The 9,888-nt window shown below is 46.3% G+C and overlaps 1 protein-coding gene across 1 annotated transcript; it reads left to right on the top strand.

The window, feature by feature from the left end:
• Positions 1-1,508: 1,508 nt before the first annotated feature.
• SAXO3 (stabilizer of axonemal microtubules 3) lies at positions 1,509-8,105 on the top strand. The gene is made up of 5 exons (XM_020794006.3): positions 1,509-1,730; positions 2,602-2,790; positions 3,786-3,947; positions 5,032-5,159; positions 6,236-8,105. Exons 1-5 carry the CDS (start codon positions 1,572-1,574, stop codon positions 6,594-6,596), a joined length of 999 nt encoding a protein of 332 aa, XP_020649665.3. The 5' UTR covers positions 1,509-1,571; the 3' UTR covers positions 6,597-8,105.
• The last annotated feature ends 1,783 nt before the right edge of the window (positions 8,106-9,888 follow it).

The following is a 9,888-nucleotide window of genomic DNA, read 5'->3' as shown; positions in this document are numbered from 1 at the left end:
TGCTCTCTTGAGGTTACAGGGTCACCATTTCCCTCCATTTCCTGAGGTAATAAACTTAGTGCCTCTTGAGACTCAGTTTCCACCATTACTGGCTTTTTAGTTCCTTTGGGGGGCATATTTATCTGAGTTACCTAGTCTTGAGTGTGTTTATACTGATTTTATAATGGACCTGTCTTTCTTCTTTTATTTCCAGTCACTGAAATAATTTCTATTTCAAGCCTTTGCTTTTTCTTTTATTCCCTCATATCTGCTCTGATCCCTGGCTTCTGCTTTTTCCGCAAGTGCTCCCTAAACTCTCAGAGCCTTGAATCTTAAGCTAGCCCACTGGGTCTTCAAATCTTGAGGTAAATACACAGGAATTTTCTCTCAGTCATTCCCTATCTTAGAACCCACCCACCCCCAATCTGGGTTCAGAAGCCCACACCACTAAGCTTTTCCCAGAAGCTCTAGTGAGTAACCAAACTTCTTTACCACAGACTGCTGTCTAAAGGGTACCCTTGAATCAAGAAAAATTCTTTTTAAACTCAGGCTTGACTGGATTTCTTCATATCCCACCGCTGGACACCAAATATCCCACTCTTATCTCCCTCTCCACTCTGACTTACAGACTGACTGACTCTCACTGACCCTCTCTGACTCTGACTCTTTATTACATATCTCTCTGCTCCGCCTCTTAGCAACCTTAGCCTGCAACATGAATATGCATGACTACTTAACATAATCAGGGTGAACTGACATAGTCAGTGATCTATTCTACACTGAAACAAAGTTTGGAAACGTTCCTTGTTAGGACCACAACTTCAGAATTTCCCTGTCAGCACTGTGGCCATACTGGTGGTGGTGGGGTTCTAGAAGTTGCACTCCCAAAGAGTAACATTTAAACTCTGTACTGGATATTCAGAAGGATTTTCAATCATTCCTTCTAAAGCAAACTCTACTGGTACTCATCAGGGCTATGAAGCAAGAAGGAGCAAATGAGAAACAATAGGGTAGTAATGAGCCATGTTCAGGGCATCTGGAGATCCCTGAGAAATATGATAGACTTCAGAGGGACAACACATTTAATGGGTGACCACCACCGCCGCCACCCTGAGATCAGCATTAGGAAGGAGTCGAAGAGGAAATGAGTGTAGAATATCCTGGAATCAGGTGTTCCTGGCCAGAACTCTGTAAGAGGAACCATCCCTATTTGCAAATACTTTATTATAATAATATTAAAATGATAATAGGAAACTGACTAAGGCTACGATTCTTATACGGACGCACATCGCGCACTTATCTGGGAGTAGAGTTTTTTTTAAAAAAAGAGTTCATGTAAACGTAGTTAAAACGGACCGCTATTGTTTACCTATTGTTATTCGCAAAACAAACAAACAAAAAATTAACTCGACATCCACCCCATCAGGGGGCGACCGAAACCCCAGGCTTCCGGAGGACGGCGAGAATGTTCGGCCGCTAAGCCTTTCATCTCCATGGCAACGTCTGTCACAAACGTTCCACCGGCCCCGCCCCTTCGCGGCGCCCGGGTCTGCAACCTCCGTGGTAACCATGTCCAAAAACCAGAAGCGGGCATGGCGAGGACTCCTTTTCCAGTTTTCCCCCTCGGCTGGAAAGTGGATTCCGCGACGCTGGTGCCCGCTCAGCCGCGCAGGCAGGACTGGAGGCTGACCAGCAGCGGAGTGGGGCTCAACTACAGCCCCCCATTACCCTTCCCGCCCCCCTATGCACGAGTGAGCAAAGCTAATGGCCGTTCCAGGGCTGATCGATGCGATTCGGATTAGCGAGATGGATGTGATTCGGGAGCCGGGACAACGAGGCCCCATCGCGCTTTTTTTTTCTCCTCAAAAAGGCATGGGGCGGGGTATAAAGCCTAAGTCCTCCCAGTGCAAGCCTAAGTCTTCCCAGTGCTTGCTAATCACCCCCGGCGTGTTTTTTATTCATTGATTAGGAAAAGGAGAAGGTGGGAGCTGGTATATTTGTGAGAGGGTAGCAGGCATTTTCAAAAATAAGAGGGCGAGGGAATTGATTCAAGATAAATGGAAAGCTTGCCTGAGCAGTGGAGGTTGGTGGGTAGCAGGTAGGTGAGATTTTAGGGGGTTCACAGTGCCTGGCTATGCCGCACCTCAGGGCAGATGAAGCAGGTTGTCCTGTAAGTACCCTTGGGGCCTGCGGAAGACGGGTGATGTAACTTTTAGCTGGGTTGAAAGCTCAGCTCCTGGGAGAGCAACAAGCCACTATCCCCTGGAGCATGTGCAGCTGATGGGATTATGTCTCCTGCCAATTTGGTTGATGGGATTATGTGTCCTGCCAGCCTGGTCCCAAAGGGCCACCAGGAGGGACTGTTAAACTAGAAAACCCTGGAGGATTACTGTAGTCAGAATCAACGTGGTGGCATGTTGTTGTTATGTGGTTTTGACCCCTGCAATGTCTGAGTTTTTCCAAGCAGGCTAGGGCTGATGCCCAGAATCAAGGGGCTAGGTGAGTTTTCTGATGATGAATGGACATGCCAGTGGCACGTTGTGTCCTGTTTACATCGCTGCACCCACTTGTTTCCAGTTTCTGATCCATCCTTTTCAAACTTTTCCCATACCCCCTCCCCAGTCTACGATCCATGAGCCACTGCCCCCTGGCTCTGAGAAAGGATGCCGAGATGAGGTCATCCCCTGCCTGGCAACCACCTCCCAACTTGCGTACGGCCCAAAGACTCACGGGGGCCCGTTGGCTCATCCCCGCTACGCTGTCGCTGCTGCGCACTGGGACGTCCACTATATCAAAGATTTGAAAGAGAAGGTAAAATGGGTCTCTCGGAGTTGTGTGGCGAAGGGGTAGAGTGGGCATGTCTGTGGCAGTCCTCTGGAGAGTTCCTCTTTTTCATAGGATAGCTCCCAGAATTCACCAACCAGCATGGGCACCGGTGGTGCTGATGGAGGGATGATAAAATAATAACTACAGAGTTGGAAGGGACCCTGTGGACCATTGAGTCCAGCCCCTGTCAAGAAGGCCCTGTGTTGCTAAGCTATCCAGCATTTCTTTGTGGAAATGGTAGCCCAAAAAAATAACACTTCCCACCTGTGTGTTGGGAAGGCATCTGGAAAGCAGGCCGGTGCCTTTGGTAGGGAGAGGATGGATGGGGTTTTGTCTTCCAGAGATCGAGATCATGGCAGAGGGAAGACCTGAAAAGAGGAAGAGGAGCCTCTTATGCAATAAATGTGCATACTTATCATGACTAGATACATTCCTTACTACATTAACTTCTTTGTTATCAGTCAGTACATACAAATCATTTTCTTTTTTCACTTTGGCACAAATATTATTTCCTCTCTTTATAATACACATGTTATTTTCAAATGTTACTGTATATCCTTCTTTTGTTAACATTGAAATACTGAGAATATTTGTTTCCAGATTGGGGGCATATAAGGCATTATTAAATTCCCTTTTCAAACCTGATACAAAGCCCTCCCGCTTTGACAAGAAGAACAGTTGCAAGAGTTCAGAATTAAGCGCCAAATGTTTCTTTTCTTCCTCCATCCGAAAACCTTTTAAGTCAGGGTGGACGAATCTCAGGCTTATGGGATCTACTTGGTTTGTCGTCGTCATTTGGGGAACCGAGTGACCTGCTAAGCAGAGCTTGGTTTGAAAGACACCTGCTCTACCTTCAAGAATATTCAAGAACACTTCTTAGGCTCTACACAGCAACGAGGGCTTTACCATTCAGGAAGGATTCCCCACCCCTTTCCCCAGAATCTGTCCTCAACTCTCCAAGCTGTTTTTCTTCCTAATAGCTGAAGCTGAGAGAATGGAGGTTCCCACTTACCACAGGCAACCAGAAGAGTGAGATGAGAGAACGCTACCCCGGCTGGCCCAACCAGCCACAGGAGGCCACCTTTCACGCTGGACCTCAGCCATTCGCATTGGCTGCTCATCACACAGAAGGCGCGTCCAAGGTATCTAGGATGGCGGTGGAGATAACCCAGCACCACTTCTTTTTTCCCCTCATGCTTTACACAGGTTTCTGTATTCCAGCCTATATCCCTAAATTAAGGATGTTTCAGCTGGAAACACAACTTACATATATTGGAATATGACATTTTTCATATGGAATATGACTTTTTTCTCCCAATGTTCATGGTATTCCATATTCATTCATTCATTCAATCAATCAATCATTCAATTTTTATACCCTCTGTTTACCAAATTGCTACTCTGGATGGTGTACAGAAAGTACAAATCATAAAAATGATAAAAACACATTCTAAAATACAAAGAGGAGACAAATCTAGAGATCGACATTCCATCTATATGTGTACATGTTTGAGACACGAGATAAATCAGCTAAAATCAGGACTTGCTCCAAAAACTTGGTAGGCTTATTTGGGAGAAGTAACAGGAAACTGTTGCCTATATTCCCCACAATGATACTACTGTAGCACTGCTACTGAAAAGAGCCTTCTTACTGTAGCAGTGGGCTCTAATCTGTCAAAGGCCAGCTCCCAAGCTGGCATCTTTGGCAATAATTGGTAGACACCAGACTAAGACTTCCCTTTTCCAACAGGTATTCAATCCTGAATTTTTATTGTTGGTTTTGCCTTTTAGGTTTTAATTGCTAGCTCTTATCATGACGTTAATGTCTTCACATTTGAATATGTTCACAGCTTCATTCTGTTTCAGCTCATTCATTTCTTTTTGTTGCAAAATGTGCAATTAAACCAACCAACAAGCATTGTTTGTAAATTGTCCTGAGTGCATTGCCAGCTGGATGGTGTATAACACTTAAGATCCATCGGCAAGCTGGCAGGGTGTTTTGAGAAATTAAAACAGCAGCCCCCACACTAGAGTGGGCGGAGGAGGACAAAGTAAGCGCCAGGGGGCTGAAGCCTTGCCACGTACCCAAGGGCGCTGCATGGGCATGCCAGGCCTGGTTGGAATGGGCTGTCTTCTTGGCTCTTTCTTCTGTAACTGAAGAGGGTTGGCTAAGAGGGAGAAGGCCTCCTCTTGCCGCATTAGCCTTTTCTCCTTTTCCTGTTGCAGTCCATGGTGGCCAGCACACGCAATGAAGCCCTGGAAGGGAGACCCTTCTACATCCGTGACAAGGCGGTTCTGCGGCTCAATGAGCCATATCTGTCTATCACTAGCCAAGATTTCCGGCCCTTCACTCAGTAAGTAGCGTTTTTGTTATGCTCTAACTCATTTCATTTCACACCAACCCCCCCCTCCTCAAAGTAGATTAAAAAACAATTTTTCCCCCTTGCTTCACAACAGGGATGAGGATTTGGACCATTTTTCTGAGTCACATTTCAAGTCCTTAAAGGATGGGCCTCCCTCCCTGCCGCCACCTCCATCCATCTTCAGAGGCAGCAGACCTGGCTTCCCTTCCAGGAGCCCAACCTGCCACTGCTTGGCGGACAGGCCGGCCCATGTGTAGAGGCAGGGGCTGGTTCTGGGAAGGGAGGTCGTCCAGCTGCCTCTGCCCATGGGCCGGCCTATCCACTGGGCAGTGCATGCTCAGTCCTAGTCTTTGGGTCCAAGTCCCGAGTTCAAGCCTGGGCAAACCCTCAAAACTCAGACTTGAGGCTTGGGATTCAGGCCTGAAGACTTGCCAACATCCTTGGTTCACAAGAACTCTTAAATGCTTTTAAATCTTCTGCAAGGGTTTCTGCACATACACGCAGTCAGCATCAGTCTTTACCCCAATGCAGAACCTAAGTTTAATATTTCCCCATTTTTCCCAGGGCACATCCGTCAGCTTTTCAATTGCACCTTTTTTTGTACATTCACGTTGTTTTTTTTTAAATGCTGCAGGAGAGTATTGCCCTCGGGTCCCTCTTGGCAAATAGAGTGCTGGTCTAGATAGGCCAGTGGGTTTGATCCCACTGGACTCTTCTTATTTCCTGAAGAGAACTCTGTGGTTTGGCCTTCAAGGCGAACCTGTTTGTCACCTGCAGGCCGTCTCCCCACTGAAGCTTGGCTTCCAGCATCTTTTCTCTTGCCCTCTCCAGTACACAGGGCTGTCACAAGGGTGGGGCAATTGGGACTGTGCCCCAGGGCACTAAATTTAATTGGTGCACCCTTCTCTCTCCCCCCCCCCACGACTGTCCAAACTAGCTAGGCAGCCTGGTCTAGCTTCAGAGGGCAAGACAGGGGGTGAACCAGGCTTTTCCAAGATATTATTTTGGTCCTTTCTATAGAAGCCAAGAAAACTGCTTCTAGCCCTGCTCTTTCTCTTTCTCCATAGGAAGGAACGACAGGGCTATGTCTGGGGGCCTGGATTAAAGGAGAACCTCCAGGGCCAGGATTCCTACCCTCTGATCCGTGAGCCTGGGCCAATGCGGGACTTCATTCAGTTTCCTCTTGCCACCCGAGTGCCTCGCCTTGCCCCAATTGCAGCCGCGGTTCCCCATCACGGGCTTCTTCCTTTGAGTAAAGAATCCTACCAGCCTCCGCATGATCACAAGCGCACCTGGGACCGCTTTTGCCCTGTGGAACAGCCACCCACCGCCTCCTATCGGGTGCCTGTGGTAGAGATCATGTGCATCCCGCACATGTATGAGACAGAGTACAAGTGCTATGGAAGTGGGAAACCCAAGCCAGTATGACGGACCCAGCACAACCATTCAACAAGCATTTTGGTTTATTCCTTTCACCCACTCAAGGAAAACAGAGCTGCAGTTATTTATCTTTATTTGCCTTGGTGTTCATTTTGCTGAACTGACCTCCCCTCTGTCTACAATCTGATCTTTCCAATGGGGTGGGCAATTGGGGGGGGCAGGAGTCATAGAATTACAGAATAATTGAGTTAGAAGGAGTCTATAAAGCCGTCAAGTCCAACCCCTTGCTCGATGCAGGAATCCAAATCAAAGCAGATCTGTCAGGTGATTATCTAAGTTTTTCTTGAATGCCTCCAGTGTTGGAGCACTCACCAACTCTTGAGGTAACTGGTTCCATTGTCATACTGCTCTAACAGTTAGACCTTTGCCTAATATTCAACCTACATTTGGCTTCCTGTAGTTTGAGCCCATTATTCTGTGTCGTATACTCTGGGTGACTGAGAACAGATCCTGCCCCTCCTCTGTATGACTACCTTTCAAATATTTGAAAAAGTGCTATAGATCTCTACTCTGTCTTCTTTTCTCAAGGTTAAACATACCCATTTCTTTTGGTTTTTCCTCATAGGGCTTGGTTTCCAGTCTCCTGATCATCCTTGTTGCCCTCCTCTGAACTTGCTCCAATTTGTTGGCATCCTTCTTAAAGTGCGGTGTCAAAAAATGGACACAGTACTCTAGTTGAGGCCTAACCAGTGCTGAATACAGAGGGACTCATGTTCCTGGACTGCAGCTCCCACGATCTCTGGTGGCTAAAGGAAATGGGAGTTACAGTCCAACAGCATCTGGAGTAGTTGAAGTTGCTGATCCCAGGTTTAGAGGCATTTAGAAAAAGGCATACAGTATTTTGGATTTTGCCCTGCAAGAACCTATGCCAGATTCAACAGTATCTGGGCCAGCATCCTGCTAACAAATGTGGAATGCAACTACTATTCCAGCATAATGCTCCACATGCACTAGTGTGTCTCTAGCATATAACTGCACAAGTTGGAGAGCAGCCCATTCAAAGCACTATGGCTTCTGCTTGAGCAGGGGTCACTTTGAATCTCGCACAAACTGTGGGAAAGTGTAGTCACATGCTCAGCCGAACATTGCATGCACGGTAAAAACAAACTGGATATTGACTCTAGTTAGAAACCTTCTCTGGTCTTGTTATTTGCAGTTTTAGCTTCAGGACTGTATAGACAGGTCAGACCAAGAAGATTGCAAGCCTGGTACATTTATCTGAAAGCAAGGCCCATTGAACTCATTGGGGATTGCTTATGAGTGAATTCAGATAGAAGTAATCTGCAAGAATGAATTTAGTAAGCAGTAGAAAATCACAAATGGAGATACAAGAGTTGAATTCGGTCAGAGTCATCCTATCGAGGTCTTAAGGAGTATAAGAAACACCGCGGTGCACAATGTGTGTTTGGATTTCTATCTGTAAAATGGAAGGTGCTTGCATTGTTGGAACTACAGATAGATGGATCACAATAAAGCAAGAGAATTTGATTGACTGGAGAGAGAGTGTGGTGCAGTGGTTAATGCAGAGCTGGGATTTGGGAGATCTCGGTTCACATCCACATTGACTTTGATGACAACATACTGATAATTCTGTGTCAGACACACGACAGCTTACGTAATTGAAAACACAATATTAAAAGCTAAAAAAGTAAATTATCTCAAATATTAAAGAATAATATTATATTTTAAAAAGTTAGGAAAACAAATTTAGAAGCAACAAAATATAGACTATCCATGGATTAATCTTCCCTAATGTGGTCAAATGAGACATCAGGGGAAAATTAACACACTGGCCTTCCCACAACAGGTTTTCCTCAGAGACAGACTCCTCAGCATTCAGACATATGAATATATTTACCTTCTAGTGACTGATCACAAAAATAAAGCACATTAAATACAAGATGCACTGTTAAGGGGGAAAGAAACATGCTAAGGCTAACGGGCATATTTCAGTACTGGTTGGTGCATGCGTTCTCGTGCGTCCATGCATGCATGTGGGTGTGCATAATCCAGTTTCTCCACCCTTGTTGCAGGAGAAGACACACACACAGCATTTCATCTGGGTTTACTGTCCCAGGGCAATGCAAGTGCAAAGTGAGTGAGGAAAATACCTCACCCATAGTAGTGAGATGAGAAGAGCCACTCATCAGTGCACTGAATGAAGCCATGTATCGGTCAATTTCATGGCGAGATCACCTGGTGCCTTTCTGAGCTTCCCCGGTCGGGCCCAGTCCAGTGTCAACGAACAGCATCCAGACAGCAACCCAGGTGGGATGTAACAAAGGTGGCAGCGGATTTCTCGCCTAGCAACACACCTGCCGTAAGCTCACATCCAGCGACCTTGGATGAGAAGTGGAGGACCCAAGGTCTATGGAAAATCTTTTGCTATTTCATTTGATGCTACAGCCAAACAAGGAAGCTGCCTGCGGATCTGGAAATGCAGAAAAACCTTCACATCTGAGCTTCCTTCTCCCACCTATGGATTAATCCATATTTTAGGCTTAGAACAGGCTTTAAGGCAGCGATGCCCTTGAGCACCTCAAGCAAGAATGAAGGGAAGAATGTCCATGAGCCTGTGCAGAGTGCCTTGGCTTTTCAGTGAAAAGGATTCCGATTCCTTCATTTTGGATGAAGAGGAAGGTATTTTAGGGCAAACAATACTTTCCCCTAGGAAGCCTTGAGTTTGAAAACAAGGCTCCACTGCTATCGAGGAATTCCTTTCAGATGGAAGGGACATAGTGTTATGAGATAGCTGCTTGGGTTGGGCTTCATTTCCCCATTTAATCACAAATTTGGACCAGGCTGATGTTTGTATAACTGTCATGACACAATTGGATTGCAGCTCCCATCATCAATAGCCAGCACATCCAATGGTGAAGGATAATGGGAGCTGTAGTCCAACCACATTTGGAGGGCCACACATTCGCCACCCTTTGACTGGATGATTTGGGGGGTCAGTCCCTCAGATGGGATCTGCCTTCTGGAGCTGATGTGATTGTGAAATACTTTACAAGGCAAATGATAAGGCATGTACTGTAGGCTGTTTTGACTTCTGTGGAGAAGTGTTGGCATCTGAACATAATGAAGGACCAATGTAACACTGCCCTGGCCCTTCAAGATTCCCAGCTCTGGAGGAAGTGGAACAAAATTTATCCTAAGGGTAGGAATGGAAACCAGCGTTTCCAGCGAGAGCAGTGAATAGAATCCTTTGAAGCGGTAGCCTGCTTGGCCATCCGATATGACACACACACACCTCACTTTGTTTGTCCTTGAGGTGCCT

The sequence above is a fragment of the Pogona vitticeps genome, chromosome 6, assembly GCF_051106095.1.
Source record: "Pogona vitticeps strain Pit_001003342236 chromosome 6, PviZW2.1, whole genome shotgun sequence".
NCBI classification, from domain to species: domain Eukaryota; kingdom Metazoa; phylum Chordata; class Lepidosauria; order Squamata; family Agamidae; genus Pogona; species Pogona vitticeps.
This window is presented reverse-complemented; position numbering and strand designations above follow the sequence as displayed.